Consider the following 27,866-nt stretch of genomic DNA (forward strand, 5'->3'; position numbering starts at 1 on the left):
TGATATTTTTACATTAACTATGAAAAAACAGATGTGACGGGTCATTCGTAGTGATGCGCAACTGTCTGAGAACCGGTCCATCACACCAACTTTGCAAAACTTAAACCCTCTAGCTCAGTATTGTGTTTACTACTTGTTATACTGCCCCCTAGTGGCCAAAGGTCAGTGAAAAAGAGTTTTAAAGAAAACTTTTCCTTTTTTTCAGCTGAGAATTTTATAATTTATAACTATGCAAGGCAAAGTCAAACCAATTCATTTTTTTTTTTTTTTAAAGTATATTTTTTTGGGCTTTTTATGCCTTTAATTGATAGTATAGTGGAGAGAGACAGGAAACGGGGAGGCAGAGAGGGGGAATGACATGCAGCAAAAGGCCGTCCGATGTGGGATTCAAACCGGGGCCAACTGCAGCGAGGACTGTAGCCTCTACACATGGGGCGCCTGCATAGACCACTACACTACACGACGCCCTACCAATTCATTTTTGACAAAGTCAACACTCTGCTGCTGATGCTTCTCTCTGGGCTTAAACAGTTAAATGGGGAAATAATTAAAGTCTTCATAAAACATGTTAAAGTCTTGACTGGTCTTGACTTATGAATAGATCCAGAAGGTTTTATAGAAACTTTCTGTCACAACATGAAAACATCATCAGTAAAACCGAGAGGAAATCATGCAATTTCTTACTTACTAATTTTACTGCAATCAATAAGAATGTCAGAAATCCCCTGCACACCAGTATAATGTAGCAGTAACACATGCAGTACTAAAATACTGTGGACTGGATCTAATTATACTATAAAGTGTTTCTGGAGTGTGGCAAGCCTTTTATTCATATTAGATTTAGAGCTGAATTCAACTAATATGATTATTCCTTTAAGCAAAACAGCCAAAAATACCCCAGTTCAAGTTGCCAGTTTTGGAATTAGCTGCTTTTCCTCTGTTTTATATCATTATAAATACAATCTTTGTGGGTTTTGGACCAATAAAAGATGATATCTGAAGATGCCACTCTGAGCTTTAGGAAACTTTGATGGGCATTTTTTTCACAATTATCTGATCATTTATGCACCAAATAAGTGATGCTTAATCCGTAATGGAATTCATCATTATTTGCAGCTGTTTTTGAAAGCTTAAACAAGTGCTCCATTCAACTGTGTTTAACCTTACACCCTGTGTAATGGATTGTGAGTCTGCAGCTGAGTCCGGCATGAAACTAACTCAATGTCTAGGTTAAGAAATTAGCCCACCTACCCTTTATTCCTATTGTTTCGACTCTCTACGCTGATGTTACGACATGTCAGTCACCAGATCAAGTGATTTAAGGAAAGAAATTCATCTTGTATTCGAATAAAGTTGGGATTCAAACACGTAAAGCCCTTCAGGTGAACTACAGGTGTGATTTGTTAGAGAGTGATGGTGAAACTGGAGGTAATTCCTTGACAGGTATAACTTCATGATGAAAAGGAACGTAGCTCCGCTTTGATCCTTGATGTAAAGAACATTTTCGATAGACACTGACAGAGAACATCTTCATACACTTTGAGAGAGAGGAGCTTTCAGAGAGGCTTGTCAGTGACTCTTTATCTCTGTGTCTTTATGTTTGATGTTTTTAAACCCTTTAAACCTCATAACTGGGTTCAGGCAGGAAACTGTAGGACTGAACACATTTATTAGAAGAACATCTTTAAAAAAAAAAAAGAAAAAGAAAAAACACAAACTAGTGCTACATTGTCCTTGAAGATAAAGAGAAACCAAAACAAATTTTCATTGTGGCTACTTTCAAAAGAGCTAAAAAAAAAAAAGATTTCTTCACTGAACATCTACTATTCAGTTTATTAAAATACCAAAAGAATGAAGTCAACAGGATGACTCAACTAAAACATTTTACTAACACACAAACATGTCGCAGCTGATGTAGAAAAAAATCAAAGCAAGAAATTGGCTTCTGTTTTAAATTGTCTACATTGAAACTTTTATGCATTTAGAGTTCATAGTGCAACAAATCAATCAAATTCAACCATCTTGTCTATTTCTACATCACTTGAAAGTCTGCACAGTTTTTCTTTTAACACCCCACAAAAGAGCACTAACAAGCAGTTAGTTGTGTTTTCATTTTCAAACTTGTGTATGGCACGGTTGTCATAGCTTCGTCAAGTGAGTTTATCCAGTGAGGCACCAGCATGGTCATAGTAAAAGTTTTGTTTCGTTGGCCAAATATCTTCACACACATATTGTGTCGCTCTTGTTGGCCACATTTATACCTGAGTAGGTATCAACAACAAGGGATGTTTATGACTTTAATAGAAATCAAATCTTTCCAATCATCTAATTACAAAAACACAAAAACAACAGTTTTTCTTTCTCCCTCTGAGTCCCTGAATGTGTTGGCATCTCCACAGTTGCTGTTCACCACTGATCAGCACCAGGAAAACGACCTGCCCACCATTTCAAAGAACAACTTGTTGGGCTTCCTGAAGTACCGGCACAGCTTCTTAAAGGCCTGGGTGCTCAGGGGCGCATGTGGCCTGCCTTTAGACTCGTCCAGGCACTTGTCGTGTCCGGCAGACAGGAGGCAGTAGAAGCCCTTGGTGGTGTTGTAGTAGAAGTTGTTGGGGCTGATCCTGGGTGACAGGTCCAGAAACCTCTCTGCCTTTCTCAGCTCAGGGAAAGGATCCCGAATAAGTGCATCGCCATCCACTACGTGGATCTGCTCCCGAGGGAAGACCTCCAGCCAGTGGGCCAAATGCTGGTGGTACAGGCTCCTCTGCAGCGCCTTGTACCCAGTGTCGATGTGGCCCTTGTTGAGCAGGAGCTCCTCTAACGTTTGGTAGGGCTTATGGCGGGTCAGGCGGTTGTGGAGGACCTGGGTGTAGTCGGAGACCAGTCGTTCAGCTGGGTCCCGGACAATTAGTAACAAGCGGACGGCGGGATTCATGTCCCAGACACGTTCAGGAACCTGAGGAGCTGCAAAGTAGCCAGGGGTCTTCTCCACTGTCAGCTGACCAGGGAGGGTGAAGGGCATCTGGGCTCGGTACCAGGCCAGGCCTCGGTGGTAGTGCTCCTCCATGTTGAAGTAGTGCACCTTACAGAAGGAAAGAATGTAGGTCAGTATTAAAGACGATCAAGAAAAAGTTAGTGTTAATTTTTATGTCACTTCTCACTGCAGTGGTTTTTAAAACCTTACTTTATTAGTATTTTAGTATTTTTTTACCATCTAAAAGACATTCAGGTCTTTCCGTCTGACCCCATCTTGTCCAAACCAATCTAAACTATTCCTTTGAGTTTTCCAACTTTGCCGTCTTCACCTCAAACTACCCTGATTAGGATTTCTCTCTGTTCAACTTCTTTGGGACAGGCCTGTCATCATTCATAACCACGTACTGTAACTACATGACAAACTGTATATAGGTTGAGCTGACTTTGTTCTGATTTTGTCTGTACCTCTCCGCTTTGATGGAGAAATAATATTACACAGTTTACATGTCTACTCTGCTGAAATTGCTGTCATGTGTATCTGGTAGGAAACAGCAGGTTTATCTGGTGAAATAAGAAGGTAACTGCAGTGCATCAGTGCCCCGAATAACTAGATCAGTGAAGCTGATTTATCTCTCAACAAAGTGCTATTATATTAACACTGAATCAGTTCAGGCAGAGCGCTGAAGGTAGACTTGCATTGGCTATTTATATTTCATTCACAATTCAGGATCAGTGGGTCATTGATACATCAGCTGATTGCCTACTGGCTGACTCTTAAATCCAGTTACTGATGTATTCATACAAATGTAAAGGGTGGCCTTTATACCTGCTGCTGCTGACCTCCCTGTAACTGATCCATTGCATAGAAACACTCCCGGATGATTCCAGAGAAAAGCTCAGGTGAGGAGCTGCGTGTGTTAACCAGACTTAACCAGGTTCACTTCTCCCGTGAAAGTTTTTTTATTAGTGTTTTTTCTTAGACGACTGAAATAAGGTCTGTGGTTAACACAAGCTCTAGAGATATTAACGTTTAACGTTAAAATACCCCAGTCAACGCTAACCTTCACTGCCTCGTTGTGTTCATACTCGCACATTGAAAATTATTACTAACTTTGTAAGAGGAAGCTTTTGTAGACGAGGCCAGAGCTCAATCAAACTACATGTTGGAAGTTTAGTGGTGGTGATGTTGAAGTTGTGCAACGGTGGCATTTTACCCCAGGTGACTGTATTCAAAATCATAAATGTGTTCATTTGTGAAGATTATCGTGCTGAACAAAACGTGAGTGTCATAAACATTTGTTTTTCAAAAAACCTTACACCCTGTGTAATGGATTGTGAGTCTGCAGCTGAGTCCGGCATGAAACTAAATCAATGTCTAGGTTAAGAAATTAGCCCACCTACCCTTTATTCCTATGGTTTCGACTCTCTACGCTGATGTCACGACATGTCAGTCTCCAGATCTCCAGATTTTTTCAAAAAGATTATTTTCTGCAGTAATACCAAAGCCAATGTAAAAATCCCATTAACTTTTTGTTGAGGGAACCAGGGTGACCCTAACATATGGGTTTGCCTTCGAAAATACAAGTGAAAATTCAAGTGTCTTTTTGGTGGAGCTGCTAACATCTCGCAGCCATCTAAAATTGGAGACCATTTTTTTTTGTAATGACTCACAAGCCAAAAAAGGTTCAGAGCCACAGGATTCATCTGTATTTAAATTAAATGATAATTTGTCTTAAATGTAAAATCTTACTCTGAAAGCTAACTAATAAATGTAGCTGTCATATGAATGTATTGGAGCAGAAGATGGAAATGCTCAAGTAAAGTCCTGGAAAAATTGCACTAAAATAAAATACTTTAGTAAATCTACTCAGTTACTTTCCCCTAATGGTGAGTAGACAGTTAGGTAACAGTGATGGGGTTTTACCTCAGCCTTTGCAACCTCCACATCTGGGTGCAGGTTGAGCATCTCCAGCAGGGCTCTGGTGCCGCCTTTACGCACGCCAATAATAATGGCTCCGGGTAGCCGCTGCTGGGTGGCATTGTAAGAGGAGGAGGAAGACGATGATGAAGAGGAGTAAGCAGGGGAGCTGGAACCCCCTGTGCGTAATTCCCTTAAGCACAGAGACAGCTGAGTCTGCAGCAGCAGAAGCACCAGCAGCGCTAGTAGCACCGTCCACAGCATGGTGCCACACACACAAACACACACACACACACAGCGGTGGAGTGGAGGTTATGTGCACACACTCATGAAGCTCCCAGATTTGCACTGAGTTGTGCTTGTTATCAGTCAGCAGGGGGCCTCAGGAGGGAGCTCTTCAATTTGACAACCTATGAGCCAGAAAAAAAAATAAAGGTTATTTCTCACTTTGCTGTCTCACTCCCCATCTTTCTTCTTTAATACTGGAAAACTGACACGTTTGGCAAAAAGTGCTGCTGATAAAGCAAGCAATATTTAATGTAAATCAAAAATAACATTTGATAGTTAGTTTATTCCAGCGCATTAACACATTTCAGGACCGATAGAGAGCGTAGCTCTTAAAGTGAAGAAGTTACAGTGTCAAATCATAAAAATCAACAACAAACAAAAGAATCTTCTGCCTGCAACCATCATTGTAAGTTATTTGTTTATATACGTATTTCATTTGACATTCATTAGCTAATCTTCCTGAGACCTGCACATTAAAAACAAGGTCCAAAAGAAACAAATTGAAAATAGATAAAACAAAACAAGCTGTTCTTAATACAGCACAGCCAAATAAACAACAATGCAAAAAACTACCAATAATATCAATAAATGGTTCTCATTACCACATATAATATAAAGAATGAGTGTGCAAAGCAAGCACAAACATGCAAAGCTAATACTGATACAACATTTAAGAACATAAATATTCCAAAAAATTAATGAAAACTAAGATATCAGGTGAAAAAAATGTATCTGAATTAGTTTCATTCAATGTGATGAGACTTTTTTCATTCTTTAATACTGTTTGGGAACTTGTTCCATCCCATAGAAACCCTGTACATACAGTACATGCCACTGTAACAGAGTAAACAGAGCTGCTGTGAAAACAAGCAGACTCGAGTGTAATCTTGCTTCAACTGTCTGTTATGCATATCAGTAATACTAGTGCTGTATCAATGGTTTATGATAATCATTAACAGATGAGAGACTGTATGAACTTCCAACTGATCCAATAATAACATTAGGTACAAACAATATTTTATTTACGATACAACCCTGTCACCTCAAGACAGGGTTGCTTGAGATTTTCAAAGCACATCTGCATCTCTGTAGGTGAAAGATTCAAATACACTAACAGATGTTATTTGAAAATCCAACATCATCGAACCGTCTTCACGAAAACAACAAAATAAAATCTGAAATGTTTCCTGTTAGCAGGGGAGCCGGAGTCGGCAACAGTCAGATGAAAAGAGTGCCGCCACGTAGCGTTTCTTTTCATCTCATAACATAGCAGTTGCTCCACGCACGCATGCTTGCTCTACTGTTTCACGATCCCATATGTCCTGAGATGCTTCTGCACTCTTACATGCCATTTTACAAAGTCTCTGCCCGAGCAGTTTTAGTTTCAGCCCAGGATATCGGGCTGCGAAGCGATTACGGCCAAAAGATATTAAAATATGAATCTACGTCTGAAGCAGACAGAGAGGAGATGCTTTGAAAATTAATGCTGTTATGAGGTTTACGGTCTCCCCAAGGAGCACTAACCCCACCCCACCCCACCCTCCCCACGAGTTCAGCCGAACCACTTTTACAGTATATAAGACAAGGTGCAGTGAATACTAGAAAGTCGTGAGTGCTGCAATACGTCTCCTGGTGTTGGGTTTAATGTGTGTGATGTTTCAGAGCGTTTCTTTAAGTGTTAAGAACACACATTTTCACAGATGCATTAGAGGAGTCAACTGATCTTACATCCAAGACGGTTTGTTTTAGCAGAGCGTCAAATATCATCTATTCTGCTGCAAGAACAAACAAATCTGTGAGCGGCCACACATGATCAGCCATCATCATCTCTGGGCATGTTTGGGCCACAAATACTGTATATTTATTCAAAGGCAGTGAATAGTGAAATACTCTCTTCTTCTTAAGCAATGTCTTGCCCTTTAGCAAGGCACTTAGACCCCCATGTGTTTGAACACAAAAGATCAGCTGCTTAACCACAGAGAAGATTGTGAGCTCCCTGGGGTGAGTGTGTGTTTGGGTGTTGACAGAGCTTGTTTTTACATAAGCTGGAAGAGTCCCATATTATACGATGGACAAGCTTTGAAGAATGACACCTAAAGACACGTATAAATATGATCACTGAAGACTAGCCAGGGACAAAATCTCTGAGTTGACAACAAGTGGCGCTTAGTTAAAGGTCCCATATTGAATAAATTTAGATTTCCATGTCTTGGTTGATTATAGATCAGGTCTAGGTTCTGTATTAATACTGTGAGAGTATCAAAGCCTCAGTCCACAGAGAAATGCACGCAGCCTGTATTCAGAAACTGAGCCCTAAAACAAGCCGTCAGGACTTATGTGACTTTGTGATGTCCCAACAAAGCAGTCACCACTCTCAGTAATGCCACAAGCCCCGCCCACCCAGACCCACCATTCAACATTGCAGGATTTGGTCCTGAAATCTGCTATATTTTTATTCAATCACTCAGAAAACAGTCAGCCGACCTGTTGTTGCTCGAGCTCCAGAGAGAAGCCTGAGAGAGGAGATGTAAAACTACACTGAGATGGTTTTTGGTTCTTAAAACCACAAATATATCTTCTTATGAATATCAACACTTCAAATAAAACACCAGAAAAGTGTAAAATGTGGGACCTTTAAAGGAGTAGTTCTACATGTTGGGAATTACGCTACATTACTTTTCTTGCAGAGAATTAGATTCGACACCCCTCCAGGGCCAGGAGACGGCAAGGTTAGCTTAGCTTAGCACAAAGAATGGATACAAAGGGAAACAGCTAGCCTGACTGTCTGAAGGGTGAAAAAAAATTCTGCCATCCAGCACCTCAAAGCCTCATCAGTTAACACGTATGTTTGGCTGATCAAAAATCAAGTGTAAAAATTTGTGCTGCTTTTCCTCATCCTTCCTGGTGCTACAACTGGTGGCTGCTCAGGCGCCGGTATGTGGTATTTTAGTTTTAAGTTGAGTCATGGCGGTTGGGAGGTTTATTTTGTGTGTATGCCCTAGGTCTGTATTGCGTAATACAAAGAGGCAGAGGTGTAAAATCACCAGTGTCATGTTTTTATTTATATTATAAGTGTTTGGCAACATGTTAATGTGTTTTTTCCCCTTCAGAGATATTTGTTTGCCACTGCTGTTTTGTTTAGTTTAGTTTCTTCAGTTTGTTTAGTTTTTGTTTATTTTGTTGGTAAAGTAGGTTTATCTCTGATTGTATTATTCAGGTCTTTATTTCCTTTCAGTGAATTCTTTAGCCCTTAGTGGCAATTATTACTCCCCCTTAAGAAGTTTAAGAAGTGGATTATTGTAGTGCCTCACTGCACATATTCTAAAAGGTGTTTTCTGTCTTTGTACCAGTGCTGTTGGACTGGTGGCGAGCGCGGACACGCAGACGGTGGAGGGTTTTCCTCACCGATGCTTCACACCCCCCAATTGTGTGTTTGGTAGTTTTCTTGCTCTCCCTCCACAAGAACAGATATATTTTTCCTCTTATATTTTGCTGTGCGGTTTACAGTATGTGTGTCTGGGGCACTGGAGCGTGGCGAGGTGCTCTGCCCCAGTTCAGCCTGTAGCTCACCACTGTTGCGGCTGCGGCCCACAATCCCCTAGCACTCCCCTCCTTTTATAATAGATCAAATATTTTTAAATTGCAGGTTTTTATCAAATTAGCTGAATAAATTTCCCATTGGTTTCCATTGTTTTACTTAGTTGTTTAAATTGTAATTGCTTAATCATTGAATACATTTTGCATTCTGCCCATTTACTGTCATCTGTGTCATTGCAAGGGATCTGCCCCTTCTTCCCAACACAAACCCGACACACTCATTAATTGTCTTAACACACACATGTGTGTTAAGACAATTAATGACTTTGGGTGGAGGTGGAGGGGCTTTGAACAAGCCGTCATCTTTATGGGTGTTGCCGACCTTGCTGCTGCTCCATAAAATGGCTGGAGCAGTTTGAGATCGAGAAAGGGGAGGTGCAGGCATCTCCTCCGGCTCAGGTTGGTTCCAGTGGCGAGCGTGGTACACAGCTTTAGCAGGAGACTTTTTGGCGTCCACTGAAGATCGTTTGGGCCCCTCAGTGCCGCCAGGACTGGAGCCGTCAGAGAAGTCGAAAGCATCCGTATTGCTGCTGATCCTGAGAGTGTGTTAGTGTTTTAAAAAGAACCAAAAGGCAACGCTTTGCTCTGCCACAAATGACAAGTTGTGGTTTAAGATTAGGTTTAGATCCGTTTTTAATTTTTCTTTTCTATTGAAGACGCATCATCAACAGAACATTTTTATGTTTAATTTATGAAGTCTGATTACAGCGCTGTGTGTTTTCCTTTTGTTCTCTCTTGTCTCTGTATGGGGTGTGTGTGTGGGGGGGGACGTTCTGATGAATAAAAATATTCAGTCAGATAATTTTAATGTAATTTGCATTTTGGTGCAGATACTCTCCCTCAGTTTGCATTACCTCATCACATTAACAACGACTACGGCCCAATTGTGTGTTCCAGTCCCAGCTGGAGCGGAGCCATCGTTAATGTCATCATCCACACCTGTGTGTTTCTGGCACATCGTACGCAGACGTGTTACTCCAGTCAAGACAAGGTGAGAGTTTCAGTTCATGCCACGTTCATATATCGTTCAGGCCGTTACTACACACAGACAAGTGGGAAAAGATGTATGACAGGTACAAAATCTCTGTGACAGCCGTTGGTGAAAATCCATCAATAACAGGATCTGTACACTCACTGTTTATATTTGGTTTCACTTGCTAACTGTCACAAATATGCAGCACAACAATAGCAGCTAATTTAAATGGTGTCACTACAAACCTATAGCAGTGAGGTATCCACCTAAAAAAACATTTCCGGGTTTCCATCACAGTTTTGCACAAAAACAGAAGCACACTTGCAAATGGTCTGTCTTTCCACTGAATGATGTTATGCGAATAAAGCTGGGGTTTTCTCCTGTCACAATATCGATCTAATTAAACGTGACGACAGATTTCCAGCATCTGCCTCTCGGTGGGAACCGGCTTCCTGGGGCCTGATTCGGCAGCAACTACGACTCGAATCTTTTTGCTTTATTGAATCGTCTGAAAAACGTTTCTTTTTTTGCAACATTTTTTTTTCAAAATTCAGGTGTTTCCATTTCTCTTTTTTAAGGTAATTTCAAGTTTTGCATTAAGTAAGTTAATGGAAACAAACCTAATGAGTTTATATAGTATAAATTGGACATTAAGGCAGCACTGAGTTTTGCTCTGGTGAGAGAAGTTGGTATGCTGGTGCCTTAGCTCATTCACTTCTCCCTGTGTGGTGAAGACAGATGCTTTACTCCTAAGACTTTTACAAACTGAACAAACATCCAACATGAAAATGGTTTTTAAACTGCAGCTGTAATTTTTTAACAGCAAAGACTTAGTGAGGATAAAAAAAAGCAACAAAAAAAAAGCTCACAGTTGTTAGCAACACTAAACCTTTCCTCTTGTTTTTCTGTTGGTCCCAGTGCTTTTCCTGTTGCTGTTGTTATTGTTGTGATTGTGCCGAAGCCGCCCTGATGCGACTGACTTATTAATTAGTGTAACAATGTTCCCGTTCAGAGGAGAAACCCTGTCTAGCGTTGTTCCTGTAGCAGAGCGCTAATTGTACCTTCAGGGAGCATGGCTGCACCCCCGACCTTCTGTGCTATCCCCTGGCCTGGTGACATTGTCGTCATCGATGCTGCAACCTTCGCTCATCCCTCGCTAACTGTGCACGGGAGCGTCAATGTACAGTTTGTTTATGAAGGTGTTATGGGTGTGGTGACTGTTCACTTGGCACAACAGAGATGCAGTTAGATTGAATATGATTTCAGTCGTACATAAAAAACAAAAAACAGTGATGAAGTCGTATTTATAAGAGGCTTCATTTCAACTGGTTAAAAATGTATGTTTGTTTTGTTTAGAGTACTTTAAAATACAAACCCATGCACATTTTCATGGCCAAAAGAAGTAACAGTTTGTACTTGTCTGCTCTGAACGTCTTGTGATTTAGATTTTATATCAACAAAACCAAGTCCAGCCTCATGTATTTTATAACGAAAGGAGCTGAAGTATTTTCTATATTTTTTTTTACCTCAAAATCATGTTTGAGAAATGAGATGCTGCACCAGCCACACAAGCAGATATATGTGTGAAATAAATATATGAGTAAATGAAGAAATAAAATCCTGCGTATATCAGCATCACGTGTTATTTTTTATAAATGACCTGGATCGACAAGGTAACAAGACGAAAAGCCTTTATCTCAGTGAGGCTGTGGTGCTTTGAGCTAAATCCAAGACTTCTCCACAAAAAAATTCCTGCTTCACACATTCATCACTCGCTGTGGTTCTGACTTCAGCTCAAAATGACGATCGGTGACCAAGTATAGTGCTCCGTTAGACTTCCCTCCGTCATGTAAACATCGGTCTGGCTCGCAGCTGCTGGGCTCAACTGGTTTTCTGTGTATCTATTCTTCAGGCTGAAGAGGCTCCGTCTCTCCCTGTACGGCTGACGAGTTAAAGAAAGCATTTCCTGTTTCGGTGGAAGCTCCGACCTGAGCCAGCAGACGCTGCGAACAGCGAGACTGTGGAGGTCAAAAGTTGAACGAAGGTGAATTTGCATAGTTGATGAGTAGAAGTCATTATTTTAACCATGTGCTGTCACGTAGGTGTGTATGATAAAGTTGCTCTGCTCACTGTTTCTTATTAAATGTATACATTAGATATCACACTGATGTTCATGTCAAGGCTCGATCGATTTGCTGCCATCATTGTAAGTACCCGCATAACCTCTCACCCCCACTGAGGTGGATGCAATTGGTAAACTTCAGATGTATTTCTGGTTTTAAGGCCCAGTAGATGAGCAGAATTTTCAAATTTGTACACCAATAGAGACGATGATGTTTTGATGTGTTTGAAAATGATTTTTGATTCTTGTAGTGTCCCATCACCGTTACTGCACAACATATGATCAGACTACAAACTGCAGCATAAACCTCAGATTTGTGCACTGAATCAAATATTACAGCAGCTCTTTTATCCCCTTCACAGACATTACACTGCTCACACTGGTTACCACTCACCACCTCCCTCCGCCTCATTATTTCCTGACTACAAAGCCCAGAACATTTTTGATAACGAGTCACTGCCGAGATGATGATGCATGATTTACGTTGGCCTCTGCCAGACGACGACAGCAACATAGGATTTTAGTGCTTCTCAGCGAATGCAGCTGATACTCCCTGTCCTACATATGAACTCTGTCTCATGTGCGTTAGCTGCAGGCAGCAAACAGCCGAATTCAGAGCACCTACAGTCATTATTTTGATGTGAGGCGGCAAACTGTGGGCTGATGCCAATCACAGTGCTGTGTGTGTGTGTGTGTGTGTGTGTGTGTGTGTGTGTGTATGTGGGCAACTGAGACAAAGAGAGGAAGCTTTTGGGAGGTTTGTGTCTGTGTGCGCCGCACAGTTAGACACATGCCTTGTGTTAAGTGGTTGTGTGAGTCCCTTGTGACTGTAAGCAGGAATACTTCCCTGCTGTCAAGTCGCTTCGCTTCCACCTCACCTCATGACCTTCTTCTCCCTCCTCCACCTCCTCCTAACCCTCGCTCTCACCTTCCCTCGTCCTCTATAACCCACACCTTTGTTCTGTTTCCTGTTCTCTTAATTATTTTCTCCGTGAGCCGTTTGAATCCGTCCCTGTTTAGGATCCGCTAACAAACCCCAGCACCATGCTAATGGGGATGCCCTGCAGCAGCCTCTTAGCTGCTCATAAATAAAACACGAGCGCACCTTTCCGCCCTGAAATATTTTAAAAGTAAACTTTTAATCTTGACGTATTAGAAACGAGACAGGGTTGGATTTAGAAATAAGAAACATCTATGTACATGTAACTGAAATTAGACTTTTTCTTGAACTTTCTTTCACTGTTTTCTAAAATATTTTTGATAAAAAAACATTTCATTTACTTTGAAAATTCTTATATGTCCATTTTGCACTTATTATATTTTGTTGAAAATTGTCTTAAAAAAACTATACTAAAACATACATAAAAAATATACATTAAAAAATTATTTTTTTAACAAGAATTTTGAAAAAGCCATTTCCTAAAGCAAAAACTTTGTTGGTATGTGTTTTATATCTATATTTTATATTTATTTTCTACAGCACTTTAAATTGCTTTTGAATGAGATGTTGCACTAAAAAGTTTTGATGCAGGTTAAAACTAGCTGCACTAAAGGGAGATAGACGAGTTTAGGATACTTCATTCTTGCCCCTGCTGGTATTTGAACCACTTAATGGGCTGGATGGCTCTTCTTTTTATTTTAGCGGCGCCACATGAGCTCTACGTTAGCCTCTTGGCTCTGCTCAATGAGGCTCACATGAGTCATTGCAAGTCCTTGTCTTTCCCGCTCATCGCTTCTTGTGATTCACATTAGCCGGCGCGGATAGGGAGAACAAACAACAACAACAACAACAGCAGCAACGACAACAATGCCAAGACTATCAATGATGCGTGAATTCTCCATATTGACAAACACAAGTATCTCACCCAGGCCGGGGGAGGATAGAGATGGAGGGAGAAAAAAAAGAAAAGGGGGAGGGTGGAGTGTAATTATCTGTGAAAGGCAGATGCTGTCATGTGCGTTTTGGGAGAGTCCCCATGTCTTATAAGTTTTGGTGTGTGTGTGTGCGTGTGTGTGTGTGTATCTTGTCTCATCTGCATGTGTGCAGCGCCTTTGCCTTTTGTGCGAGTACGCAGCGTGTGACTCCCTGCGAACCGGGCCCTTGGAAATATCTTTTTACTGAGCGATGGTATTTGGGGGGTGGGGGAAGGATAATCCTGTGCAGAGAGATGCAGGGTGGCGGGGAGGGAGGAGACGGGCGGCAGGGAGGCAGGATGAGGCTGAGGTACAGTTGCTGTGTGTGTGTGTGTGTGTGTGTGTGTGTGTGTGTGTGTGTGTGTGCTCTGCAGGAGGGTGTGTGTGTAAGGCTGCAAGGAAGATTGTCCCTGGTTGGGGGTGGCATGGTGAAACGCTTTGGATTGCCAAGCCTGTCATATCACCAAGGCTGTGAGAGTCAGATAAAACTCTGTCTGTCCTCCTTCTTTTATTTAGTCTTCCATTCAGTGTCCCCCACCCCCCCCACCCCCCACCCCCCCATCATCCATCTCTCTTCACACCCGGGTCTCCTTCCTTTTTCTTTATTTGCTGGGTCCCACCTTCATTTCCTCTGCCATTTGTCTTTCTTTACGTCCAAACGTCCACAGTGGCGTTCTGTCGGTTTTCTGTTTGTCTCCACATACACCTTCTCGTGCCCCGCTCCCGCTCAGCCAGTCACTGATTACAGCTCACATACATCACGGCCACGGAGATGATTGCCTTTCAGAATAACAAAGGAAATGTAACGAGGCTGGTGCTATTTCCCATCTCGTTCCCATTACCCGCCTGGAGAGGAGATGTCCAGCGCTCGGAGGGGGGTCTGTAATCAAAATAGATGAAGCCATCTGAGAAAGACGGGATTCGGTCATGCCTCCAAATCGGGTCGACCGCGGGTGTTCTTCCTGCGTTCCACAGTTATTGCGCAGAAAAGATGCGGGACAATGAACAGTGAGAATTTGGATGGTGGTTTGTGGTGGTTAAGACAATGTTTGGAGTCCACCCTCCCTCCTTCGCTCGTCTCAGGATGTTACAAAGATCCTTTTAAGCCTTTCAAGCGTCCTATCTGCAGCCAGGTCTTTCAGAGTTCATCGATGAGATGAAAGAAACATGAGATATGAATGAGAGAGTGAAAACATCTCTCCTGTGTCTATTGAAGTCCAGGAGTTTTGCCTCTTCCAGGCACTCTGTCTGTTTGTGTGAGGAGTTTGAGGCACCCAGCACCAGGTACCGAGCCCGAGGAGAGAGGAGAGGAAGAGTTGATCTTTTCCTTAGAGGTTCAGAGTAGAGAAGAAAACAAACCTGTCCGAGGAGGTCTTGACAAGAGCCTCTTCCTCCCTCTTCATCTCTCTCTGCCTCAGAAGTTTGTCTGTGCTGCCAAACCTCATATGGTTGTTATGAACAATATCATGTGCACAAGTAAAATACTTAACAGTAGAGTGCACGCATACAGAGACCAGCAAGCAGTCCGTGTGACACAATATGTTGTTTGTAGATAACGCTGACGCCGCTATTGCCAGAATGATTTGTCCGTGTCCTCCAACACCGTTACAAATTACTGTAGAAAATTCAATCTGTTTTATGGTTGAGGTTTGGTTGGATTCACACACACACACAAAAAAAAAAACGAGTTGGTGAGGGAAAGCGCATAGTTCAGATTAAAGTGCTCAATTAAGGTTAGGGAAAGTTCATCGTCATGGTTGCAATTGTAACTAAGTGATAAAGGTTGTGGAGAAATCATGATCATGGTTAAAAAGAGAGGGAATAGGAACCTATAATGTATAATAATATGATCCCCTGAGATTAACAGTGTTGTACTCGACTGCTGAATATTTACTTTTCACACTTCATTTTTTTAATTGTGTCAAATGTGACAAATCTGATGAAGCCTTTGAGCATCAATGAACAAAACAAGAGAGGAAAAGAAACAACAAAGCTTTCACTTTACAGGTTGCACGTTATTTTAGCAAAACAACTGTTTTTAATTTTACTTACTTGTCTGTCTGTACCGTCTGCACTACAGGCGACCTGCCTTAACATCAGAACCGTCTCACGGTTAACTGGCCAGCTCAATAACGAGATACATAACCGCCGCCACTGAGTAAATTAGAAATGCTGACGATGGGACTGTATCACAGTGCGGCCACAAGACTTTAGTGTCGATCAGTTCCCCTACACGTGACAACTTTTAATGACAAAAATTACATCCACATATGTCTGGATGCTTTTAGGGGATTAGACGAATACGAATGTCCCACAAAATACCTACAAATATCAAATAGTTTTACAACACCTCTACAATAAATAACCCTTCTGCATTTATTTCCCCTCTACTAGCTGCCAACATAGTGCACGAGCATTAGCAGAGTAAGTGAATTGTTAATGTAGTGATGACGGTCAGAGTCAGATTGTTAGCTAGCTGCCAAGAGTTAGTGATTAGTTTAGTGTCTCGCTAAAAGCAGCACAAAAAGTCAGTCTCTGTGTGATGTACAGAGACAGGTGAACGTTTTTTGTCTTTTATCTATCACTCCGTCTCTCTCTCTCTCCGTTTACTCCTGGCTCACTCTGACCTTTGCTGAGGTCTGTCCGTCTTTTACCCATCAGCCCCCTGCTGCTTTTCAAATTAGACTCTTTGGAGAAGGAAAAAAAAAGAAGAAAAACCTCTCTGTGCAGCCCAGTGTCCCACACCCACCAGCCTTTCACCCCCTCATCATCTTATTCACTCACACATGCATAACACCCAGATACCCCCCCCCCCCTTGCCTCTTCAGCTGTGCATGTTCCAAGATCTGGGTCAACCTTATCAAACACCAGAACACGCCTGCTCCTTCTCCTCTCTAGTGTGTGTGTGTGTGTTTGGAGCATGAATACTGAGCATGTGTGTATGTCTGGATGTGTGTGTGTGTGTGTGTGTGGAAGAAGTGGGGGTTGTGCTGTTGTTTTATCAGAAAGTGCGCAGCGAGGGAGTTTGATTAGGAAATACAGTTTTATCTAAGGGTGTGTGTGTGTGTGTGTGTGTGTGTGTGTGTGTGTGCATGTGTGTGCCAATAGCCAAATAGAAAAGCAAAGCATTCTGGAAGTGTGTGTAAATTTTGCTCTAATTAAAAGGGCTTTTGGCTTCAATGTCTGGGCATCGCCACCGGCTCCACGCTTATGTCTGCACGTCTGGGGCGTGTGTGTGTGTGTGTGTGTGTGTGTGTGTGTGCGTGTGTTCACATGGCCCACCTGGCACAGGGCCCATTTAATTTTGATGCTTTGTCATCACCTGAGTCAGGTACATGATGAGCCATCTTTTCCTCTCTGTTTCCCTTTTTCCGTCTGCGTCTCTTTTGATCTTCTCTAAGTCTTCCTCCTCCTCCTCTTCCTCCTCTGTCTTACAGCAACAAACTTTGCACGCCCACCATTTTTGGGTTAACCTCTTACAAAATAGTTCAACGGCTTTATAAGACGAGTGATCTACACCAAAAACATTTTTTTTTCTTTGATCCAATATTTTTTTCTCCAATATCAGTTTTGAGATATAATGGTAATAAACATAAAGAAAACAGATTTAAAGCAGTGGAGGTGAAGTTCTGTGAGAACTGGTTGATCGCCTGGTTGAGGATGATCTCTCCTTTGAGGTTTAACACATTCATTTATTGACCACAGTGTCACACACCACACGCATTCTGCTTAATTCACACCCGTCCCCACCCTACTGCTAACATCCTTGTTTACATGCTCTCTCTCTCTTTCTCTCTCACACACACACACACACACACACACACACACACCCACACACTTGCAGACACAGCATATGTGTTCTCTCTCACAGTGACAGTAGCCTCGACAGCTTGGCCTGACAGTGAGAGGAGCCTGACCCATCAGAGTGGATTTAAGCCAACTGTCACCGAGGTAAAGCGGGGCATTCAAGGGGCGCAGGATAGTTGTGTTTGTTTGTGTGTGTGTGTGTGTGTGTGTGTGTGTGTGTGTGTGTGTGTGTGTGTGTGTGTGTGAGAGGAATGGCAGGATTTGGGCGCGCCCCTTTTGGCGCATTGGCCTGGTCAGCAGCTCCGGGGCAACAGACGCCATCAGCTTGTTTTTTCTGGCAAATCCAGCGTCGTTTGCTGTACGTGCGAGGGTCACGCTTGTGTACATATGGGTGTCTGGAATGAGGGCAAGCTGACAGATGGGGGCGGGAAAGTTGTGTCTGGTCAATATCATCACGGGTCAGTGAACCCAAATATTATCTGGATCCTGAACCGTGGTTTTTCTGGGTTACATACTGTACAGAGAGAAGGGAAACAAAAACAAAAGGAAAGGAGCGCAGACCTCCTACAAGGCCAGTGTCAAACAACATTCACCAGACTTCAGAGAAAATTTATTTGGCTCTTCTCTGACCCGAGCCCCAACCCAACACCTTGTTCACTCGCAAAGTGGCTCAGTACTTCTTCTGTAATGCTGCCGACAAACAAACAGACACGGGTGAAAACACAACCTCCTCAGCGGAGGTAATCAGAGAATGAAGGGGAGAAAAGCAGATGGTGTTTATGTAAAAGGGGGGGGCAGAGAGCGACAGATGAAGAGAAAAGGAAAGAGAGAGAGAAAGAAATGATGTACCTGCATCATCAGGTGTGTTTGGGCTCCTGCTGGCAGCTTACCATGGCAACGATTGTTTAGCTCCCTCTCACCTGGGCAGTGGACCCCAGGGACCGAGGATTATTAAAGCCAGGAAATTGGGAAGGATGGAGAAAAAAAAGAGAGAGAAAGAGAAGGTGATAAGCTGCGGTGAGAGAAATCAGGGGATGGATAGAGGGATGGAGGGAGGCGGTGGTTACAGATGATGCCACAGTTGGTGTGGTGTTACAGCCAAACGGCGCCCTACAGTGACAGTAATAAGCCGAACTGGCTGCCGGTGGCTTTGTTGTCCGAAAGGGACGATTAGTCTGAGGAGTGTCTCAACTGTTCAGCCTTAAAGTCGACACAGACACAGAGAGAGAGAGACCGATACTCCGGCCAGCAGCTGCTGTTGGCCTTGTTTAAAGCTGCACTAGTCGGAGACTGTCCTCCTGCAGGTCGTCTGTGTAACCACCTTTTCTTTAACAAAGCATAGTTATGCTTAATGCCGGGAACCCACCGCCCGCCTCGCTGCTGCTGCTGGCTCTATCAGCAGGTTACTGGAATGTTGATTTCTCTGCGTTGTGAATTTATTTCTGAATTATTTTTGACAGAAAATGTCACTGAAATGCCAGTGTCTCCACATGCAAGCTGCTAAAATGGTTAAAAAATATATATACTTATATTTTTTTTCATGTCTGTGTCATATTCAGATTCAGCCGAGACACAGGCAACCATAGTGGAAGTCGTCCGTTTGATGTAATGTCGCTGGTCTGATCTGACACGTCTGTTCTCCGTCTATTTTTTGCTGGGAGACGTTGAATCTGTAGATCATGAGACGCAGCCACGAGGCGCAGGGTGTGTCCGCTCTAACCCGTGAACGCGGGCGCAGAAATGAATGCCTACTGTTCGGCGACCTTGGACGGCCATAGTGACTGTAACGGGAGAAAAGGAGGAAGTTAGCCAGGTTAGGACGGATGGATGGATGGATCAAACGAAACACACGACTTACCCGCATGAGACCGCCGTTTATGTGTTCCCATGTGAAACTGAGATCATTTTTAGTATTTGTTCCTGAACAGAATCAACCATGTGTTTTTATTGTTGTTGCAATGATGACGAGGCTCCGGTACGCTGCCGCTGGTGTACTCCCATAGGTCGTACAAGAGGGTGCGGACAGGAAACCTATGCGGTCATTTAACCTGAAAGACGGGTTGAGATCTCTCCTCTAAAACAAACCGGTCTTTCTTATTGGCCCTAAATCACAAGGTGTCTTGCATGAATTCATTAATTACCATGCGAGTCACGGCACTGATCATTGCTCAGCTTTTTTTGCCTCCAATGGAAAACGTGACGCTCATGTCAGAGAGGCGAACTCTGCAGCAGGGCCGCTGTGCTCCCAGATGTTAGCTGCATGTTAGTTCATTCGTGTCAAACAGCATCGAGCGAGTCCTGAATCATCAGAGAACGCTGGAATCCATGTCTGATGTTTTTTTTTTTTTTATGTTTTTCTGCAACTTTAATTTTGGAACCACAAATACATTCTTTGTGTTGGGATGTTTTTCAGAACAGTCTCATGACAAGATGTTAATAAAAAAGTTTCCTGGTAGGCACTTGCTTCTGCATCAATCACTCTTTTGAATAGAAGGAATCTGAATTAAACGGTCATTTTAATGTAAAAGAGCAGCTTGAATATTTGACAGCAAATTATTTCTGTTCTCTGCAGCGCTCTTGAACTTGTTTGCCTCCTGTAGCTTTGTTTTGTTAAGTTTTTTTTAAGGTTTTAAAGGACATTTACTGGATGGTTCGGTCTCAGCACTCTTAGACAGGTGTGGCCCTACATGCCCGGTATGTAACTCATGAAAATAGTCGAGCATTGAGAAACTTCGGGGGGCTGGTGACGACCAAAACAAGGCAGTGAGAAAAATGAATATTGGTTTTGTAAGTGGCTAGAAGAATGTTTGCTAACGTGGTAGCCGTGTAAGTCAAGGATATGATGGTGTTTGTGCATCTTTCAACTAGTTTTGCTGTTTTTCTTTCCCCTCAGTGACTAAACGCAGCTTCAGATATTTTGCATGTTTGATCTTTGAAATGTTCGGCTTAATAACTTTGCAACATGTTGTGTGTTTTTTCCTTCATTAACACATTTGTACAAACATGCTTCGCAGAGTATTTACAGCGTGATAGAGTACATCTTGCTCGCAGTCATGCCTGTTTTCTTATTATTTCTGCATCTTTATGCTTGATATATTTAATCATTTCATCATGTATATAATCATCAGAGTTCTGTGGATCGTTACGACGTGTGTCAGCTTTCATATGTAACTGTCTGACACCAAGCTGCACAGTTAAACTCGCAGGATGCTTTACATTCTTTAGTTGAAACAGTTGCAAAAAAAACAAAAAACAAACAAGTGTCGCAGAACAGGAAGGATATGAAGGACAGAGTCCTGCAGCGGCTACAAATTAGACAGAAAAATATTCTGGACTCAGAGGCATCGACGTACGCGCAAATGCATGTGCATGTATTTACACTTACACCCATTTACACACACAAACACACTGTGATATTGTCGGACAAATTATACTGTAATCGCTGCATCTGCTCTGTTGTTATTTTCACAGAGCTCCGCTGGTGGTGCATCCTGTCTGTCTTTCTCTCTCTCTCGCTATGAGCCCAGCATCCCACTGACTCTCCAGACTGGCTCGCTCACACACACACGCACACACACACAAATGACACACTTACACACACGGACACTTTCACACACATAGGCACACAAACCCGTTCACCCACATACACAGAAACACTTGTGTGCACTTTTTCTTACATTGATACGCACATATGCATGCACACACACACACACACACACACACACACACACACACACACACACACAAAGGGGGACATGAGGTGCCTAGCAGGGGGCGGTTTTGATTGACCAAGCACTTTATGACTCCTAAATGGCTTTATTGCCTTCCTACTTAACCCCCACACACTCCCTCCTTCTACCCTGTCACAACACACACACACACACACACACACACACAGACAGAGTCCTTAGGCCATCTCTGCTACTGGAAATTAATGAGAGCCTTCACTAAACACACACACTTACACACACGCACATTGCCACCCAGCTTGTGATTCAAGCTCCCTCCTACTGTCTGGAATCCATCAAGGTCACGCCGCAAATCCAAAGCGCTCTTCCTCCCTCCGGAGTCTTTCTGTTTGCCCTCTGTGACCTTGCTTTGATGCTTTTTTTCCTTAAATTTTGGACGCGAGCCACGATTCAAGTCTAATGATTTTGTTACTGTACAGAGCGGGTCGATACTTGGGAGATTGGGTTGATTGATTTTAATTGGCAGGACACCAGGAGGCGGGAGGGCGGAGGAGGTGCAGTCTGTCAGTAGGACGGGACAAGGGTTCAACAGATGTGAGATTAGAGTTTGTAAAGGTGCCGCTGATTGCTTGTGTTCAAATCTGACCGTTGCCACGGAGTCACTAAGTCACAAGATATTTTCAGTTTAGGCCGTAAATCTGATTTTTTGTGGCAGTTTGGAAAAGCATCCGAAACATTCAAAGGTAACACAAAAAACCACAGTGAGAAGTTAGTGAATCTGATTTAAACGCCGATTAAGAAACAAGCAAACTTGTGTGCAGGTGCAGCTCCCGTCTGCACGACTCCTCTCCGGGTAATGACTCATTTCCCAACTTTCCACCGTTGTCACTTACGTAAAGTCCGTCTGTATCATCCCTCCAGCCCGAAAACTTTGGCTTGAGCGCGGCGTGTCGACAGACGTCTCATTATGCTGATGTGCCCTTGAGCCAAACACTGAAACCCTGCCAGTCCCCTGAGCGGCTGCTCTGTAGCTGGCCTCTGAGCTCCGTGTGCAGGGGGGCAAAACAAAAGGAAACAACTCTCTCCGGGGATCGATGCAGTGTCACGTCATTAAAAGAGTTGAAACACGGTACATTGTGTCGGCAAAGATCCAGATCTGAATCTATAAATATTAAATTTACAATAAACTTTGGATATTGACCGAACAATCTCGCCACAAATCTTCTGCTTAAAACAAGCAAAATCAGTGACATGATTTGTTGAACTATTAAAGCAAAACTGGAGCTTTAAAGCCAGGTTCTGATATTTCAAAAATGGAAATGAAAAAGTTGATGTTTGTACATTTTGATTAACTAAAGTTGCCTCCCTCCATAAAATATGAGCGGAGCATCCTCTGCCATCCACCTTAAATCACCTTCAAGATGTTAAAAATAAACCCTGGTGTGTCTCTGGCTTTCGTGCCTGCGGGCCGTTTCTGTGAGAGCAGATTGGAAACAAACTGTGAAGTAACGGATGAAGCTCGGCGCCGTGATGAAACCGTGAGACGAAGGCGATCGTAAAAATGACTCTTAAAAGTTTTGATTGTCGGAAGTCATCTGAATATGACTCAATTGGAACTGCACTGCACTGAGAGAATGTGTGTGTGTGTGTGTGTGTGTGTGTATGTGTGTGTGTGTGTGTGTGTGTGTGTGAGAGAGTGTGTGAGATGTTAATGGGCTCATTGGCTGCACTGTTAGACTTGACGACTGCTCAGCAGAGCGCAGCGACCGTCTGCTGCTCACTTTTTTTAATGTCGTGATGTGGGAATTTGGAGGTGTCTGACAGATATTGGTGGTCACACAAGTCTGATGAATTACACACACACACACACAAACACACAGAAGCACACAGTCATGCTTTTTTACACACAAATATATGCATATGCACGTCGCCAAATTTCATGATTTTATGAGCACATGACAGAGTGAGTGAAAAAGGGAGGACTTATGTGTATGTGCGTGTGTGTGTGTGTGTGTGTGTGTCCTGGTTCAGTGCGCTTCAGAGGACGTATGCACTCTGCTCATAAATAAAGGCCATGCATTATTCAGGGCTGCTCCTCCAGCTAATGCCCCTTAATGTGCCCAAACAGCCATAATGTACTTTGCTACCAAGGTGGCAGAGACCATCTCACACACACTCACACACACACACTCAATCACACACACACACACACACACTCAATCACACTCTCAAACACACATCAAACCTCCGCCCCTAGATTTGACACAATGTCTTTGTCAGTGTCGCTCTCAGGCTCTTATCGCGCTCTCAAATCGTCCCATGTTCCTAATTTTGTTTAAAAAAAAAAAAAATCCATTTCACTTTTGATCCAAATTGCTCTCGCTCACGCCGTCTCGCCATGTTTCCATCGAACTTCGCTCGGTTTCTCCCTAATTCTCCATTGTCACTGTTTCCATCTCCCACTCCTCCCCCATTCTTCTCTGCACTGTCTCTTCCTCTTTGCTCTTTCTTTTTTTAACAGAAAATGTATCTGAGTACAGTTTTTGAAAATCTTACTGTTCTTCCCCGCTTCGTGTCCGCGGGGCATCAGCTCTCTGCAGAATTGGGATTTTTGTCTGAACATGGATTTGTAGCTGTGAAGCTCCGGCAGCAAAGCTTCGCTAAGTACGTAATCTTAATCAGTTTTTTTGGGGGGAAATCAAATTGATTCAGTTCGGAGGTACACAGCAACAGTGAAGAGCAAAAAAAAAAAAAGCCCTGAGAAACCATAAAATCGGTTTAAGGTTGAATGTTTATTGCCGCTGTTTTGCTTGTCTGCATTTTATTGACAGTGTTTTATGTTCTAATCACTTTGTAATTGATTTGCCTGTTTACTGTCTCTGCTGTTAATTGCTTTGGCAGTTTGTGATCCTGTTTTGTTTTGGTCTTAGTGGAACACTTGAACTTTTCTGAAGCATAATATAACTCAACTTCACACGTTTGTTGTGATAAATAATGTATGTAGGCATTTTTTCTTTCTTTTTTTTTTATGTCCTCTCAGGAGACACTTAAAAGGCTGCTTTCCTGAATTTTGTGTCTTTGGTTTTTAATCATTTGAAACATCCAGAACAGAAAACGTTTAAAGGGAGTCCTATTGGTTTTTTAAAGTTTTAAGTTTATTGCACTTTTGAGCCATTACATTACTTTTGTGTCAAAAATGGAAATTTCTTTACGGAGGAAGGATTTTCAGGTTTTGTTTGATGACTCTCGGTGCAGTGATGTTGGTTTTCGGCAGGAAAAACTGTGGATTTCCCCCGTAAAAAGGAATTTTCCTTTACTCTGTTTTTGTTTGTGCTGCTTCAATTTTATATTGAAAATGGATGTTGTGTGAAAGAGGTCGCTCGTTGGAATGAACCGACAGATATTTATCGCCTGACTCTGCGGCTTTCCTCAGCTCTATGCAGCTTTATAGCAACTTAAGCTCTTTGTTTTGGTTTTCTGACCGGCTACTTTTGCTGTTTTGGTTCACGCTCACTGCTCTCAAACTGTTGTTTTCAATACAGCGGACGGATCAATGATCAGCTGGTGAAGGGAAGTGACAGATGTTTCTCTTAGAGTTGGTGGAAATCAAAAGGAGAATGAATACTGTTTCTACATTTCTTAAAGAGGCTAAAAACACGACTCTAACAAATGAATACTGGAGTTGTTCTGTGTTTGCCGGATGTGTAAACTGATACGACCCATAGGAGTGTCTCCTGAAATGGCGCCCCTACAGCGGCAAGCGTACCTACCTCTCTTCGTCATGGTTACAATAATATAACGGTCATGGCTTGGTTATGTTTAGGAAAAGATCGTGATTCGGGTTAAAATTAGTATAAAAGTATTCCCTCGACATTAGACGGTTTTTGTTGTCAGGGTTACAATAATAACAACAATATGGAGACAACACAAACTGCTACTTTCACTATGGGAATCAACCAACGCTCTCCTGTGATTAGTTGACCCATCTGTCCACCACACCCTCCCCCTAACGCAAACTTTGTCTCTCTTTATGTGACGTCAGTGCACTTTTCCCCTTTGCTCCCGTCATAATCACTACGGCCACTAGATGTCGCCTAGCAACCCCCATATCGTCATAAAAGGTGACAGAAGTTACCGGAGGTTTAAGGATCCGACCTTCATCGGGATAATTTCCGATAAAAAGAGTTGGATTATTGAACGTTTTAGCAAAAATATTTTACCCACTTATTATGTACGTAACTCTTTCCAACTGATAAATCATCCAGGACCATAGAAAGTCTGTTTTTAATGTTGTTGACGTCTTTGGTGCTACGTTCCCAATATTTTATTTGTGTATTCGTTTTGTGAAGTCGGTGCTGTGACGTCATTTTTCATGGGTTCTCTGTTTGGGTTTCTTCTTCTGCTTGTTAAAACAAGAAACCTACAACTAATTACTTTAAAAAAACGTATTCACAGGAGTGGCTCATGGATGATTACCATCACCGAGTTACACAGTTATTTAATCTCTTTGTTACAAGACGTGCCACATCTTGGTGTAACATTAACCTCTCACATGACACTGATTGTTCACAGTCGGTTTTGACGCGCCCACGCACACACACACACACGCACACACACACACACAGGCCAGACAATAACTCCATTCATTCCTTTGCTCTCTCTGTCTCCTCTCTCTCTCTCTCTCTCTCTCCGCTCATATCAACTCTTTGTAAACACAGTGAAGGTCAAAAAACACAACACTGTCCACGTCTGTCTGTCCCCTCGCAGGCTCTCTGACCTGGATCTGCTCCGGTTGTTACGGCTCTTTACAGTTTCATGGTTCAGACTCACTTCACCAGTTAAGTCGTATGTGGTGCTGAGCAGGAATTACTGCCTTGTTTTATCCCGTCATGTGTTCAGAGTTTGGATAAATCGTGCTCCTGACATGTAGATAAAATGTTCTTTTTAGCTTATTGGTTCATTGGACATTATTAGAAGAGAGACATTAGACCAAACACAACAAAATCTCAAGGATAGTGCAGTAAAATCTTATTCCTATCTTGGTCTTTGCAACAAGTTCATCCAAACGAAGCATCAAAATACGCCGTTTTATTTATTTGAAAGCATTTGTTGATTGATTTTGACACACCTACTGATACAACGCATTGTTTGTGCGACTTCCAAAACCGCTGTTAGAAGTCTTTCTCATGACCTGACAGAGATACGGTTAAGGTTTTGTAAGACTTGGTTAAGGTTTGGCAAACATCATGGTTAAAATTCCTCCTTTGTTGAGGTTAGAAGAGTTTCAGCATCATGCTCACAAATAATCTCGGTTAAGATTAGAGAACGACTGAGGTCATGGTTAAAACAGACCGATGTTGACTGTTGGTAGGAAACTGGAAGCAAACAGTCGTCTCTCGTGGCAAAGTCTAGTATTTTGTTGACCCATGCAGTCAGCCTGACCTCCTCCCTCTGTGGACTTTGTGGCTCTGTATCAATGTCGCCAAATTTCCGTCTTTGTCCTCAACAGATGTGAGTCACAATTGTTTCGTCACTTGAGTGTAAACGACATGACTAGTTATTTTGTGTTGAACCAAAAGGGAACATGTGTCCATATTTGTTAAACCTTGGCTAAACCCAAGTCATCAACACAAGTCAACCCCCTCCAACCCTGTGAATGTTGCCTTTGAAATTCTCAGAAAGTCTTTTAATCCAACACTTCCTCTTAAAACACTTTCACTTCCCTCATAACTCACTCCATCTCTGACCCTGGATGAACCCTGGAGATGTTTGAATATTTACATAAAGTAACCCTTTCATTTCCCCCATACATGTCCCTCTCCTTCTGTGTAGCCAAGAAAAGTTCACCACGTATGAATACACAGCGACTAAAGGCACTCAAAGTTTACGTCCACGTCTCTACTGTACTGTAAAAAAAACAAAAAAAACAAACAAGCGTCCATGATTTTATGAACCTTCGATGCGGAGCAAGGAGAGGTCATAAACTCCTAGAGAGCGAGGGTGAGACGAGGTGAACTCTGCCCAGGTACAGTCAACCTGCACAGCATGAAGTGGGACATTAAACTGCTTTTTATGAGGTTGTGTGTGTGTGTGTGTGTGTGTGTGTGTGTGTGTGTGTAAATATAGGCTGTTATGTACACAGTGCAGTGGTTTTTCAGATTCAGTGCTATTATGAAGGAGAGGATGAGCAGAGAGTGAAAGGGAAAGATGAAAAAGAAAGAGGTCTTACCTGGCTAATGTTTTCCCAAAACGTGTCTTTATTTCCTGTTAGCGTCTTTTTCTCTTCTTCCTCCTTCACTTCTTCTTCTCTTATCTTCTTCTCACTGGTCTTTTTTCTCCTCTTTCCTTCCTACCTTCCTTCCTTTCTCTCGTCAGCTTTGCTTCAGCTTCCCGGGTGTCGCTGAGGAGGTGTGTGTCGAGTGTCTCAGCATGTGTGTGTGTGTGTGTGTGTGTGTGTGTGTGTGTGTGTGTGTGGCGAAGGTATGTGTGTGTGCGCGCGTGTGTGCAAGCCTGTAAGAGAGCAGCTCGGCTTTGTGCTGCCGACCTCGGTGAGCGTGTTGTTGCAACTGACTGAGTGACTGG

At 42.6% G+C, this 27,866-nt stretch overlaps 1 protein-coding gene and 1 long non-coding RNA gene across 6 annotated transcripts in view; one reads left to right on the forward strand and one right to left on the reverse strand.

Moving 5' to 3' along the window:
- The window catches only part of LOC130169689 (uncharacterized), a 47,537-nt gene that overhangs the window by 4,844 nt on the left and 14,827 nt on the right, over nt 1-27,866 (forward strand). For 3 of the 4 annotated variants that reach the window (XR_008827860.1, XR_008827858.1, XR_008827857.1), the window contains exons 4-5: nt 9,677-9,770; nt 11,665-11,796. This is a non-coding gene — a long non-coding RNA (uncharacterized LOC130169689). Of the gene's footprint in view, nt 1-9,609; nt 9,771-11,664; nt 11,797-27,866 lie in introns of all 4 variants that reach the window. The other variant, XR_008827859.1, reaches the window with a different exon arrangement.
- hs3st1l2 (heparan sulfate (glucosamine) 3-O-sulfotransferase 1-like 2) lies at nt 1,651-27,866 on the reverse strand. Of its 2 annotated transcripts, XM_056376604.1 has the most exons (4): nt 27,514-27,866; nt 18,445-18,515; nt 4,901-5,304; nt 1,651-3,082 (listed from the first exon to the last, which is right to left on the reverse strand). In XM_056376604.1, the coding sequence occupies exons 3-4, from the start codon at nt 5,156-5,158 to the stop codon at nt 2,417-2,419; spliced, it is 924 nt and encodes a 307-aa protein (XP_056232579.1). In that variant the 5' UTR covers nt 5,159-5,304; nt 18,445-18,515; nt 27,514-27,866; the 3' UTR covers nt 1,651-2,416. The 2 variants fall into 2 exon arrangements, with proteins under 2 accessions (XP_056232579.1, XP_056232578.1); XM_056376603.1 differs by lacking the exon at nt 18,445-18,515 and having other exon boundaries at nt 27,514-27,865.

This window comes from Seriola aureovittata, chromosome 5 (genome assembly GCF_021018895.1).
Source record: "Seriola aureovittata isolate HTS-2021-v1 ecotype China chromosome 5, ASM2101889v1, whole genome shotgun sequence".
In the NCBI taxonomy this organism is placed as follows: Eukaryota; Metazoa; Chordata; class Actinopteri; order Carangiformes; family Carangidae; genus Seriola; species Seriola aureovittata.

Coding starts and splice junctions, on each gene's coding strand:
- hs3st1l2 (XM_056376604.1), bottom strand. CDS start 5,158: ATGCTGTGGACGGTGCTACTAGCGCTGCTGGTGCTTCTGCTGCTGCAG. Junction 3,083..4,900: donor TGGAGGTTGCAAAGGCTGAG/GTAAAACCCCAT, acceptor TCCTTCTGTAAG/GTGCACTACTTCAACATGGA.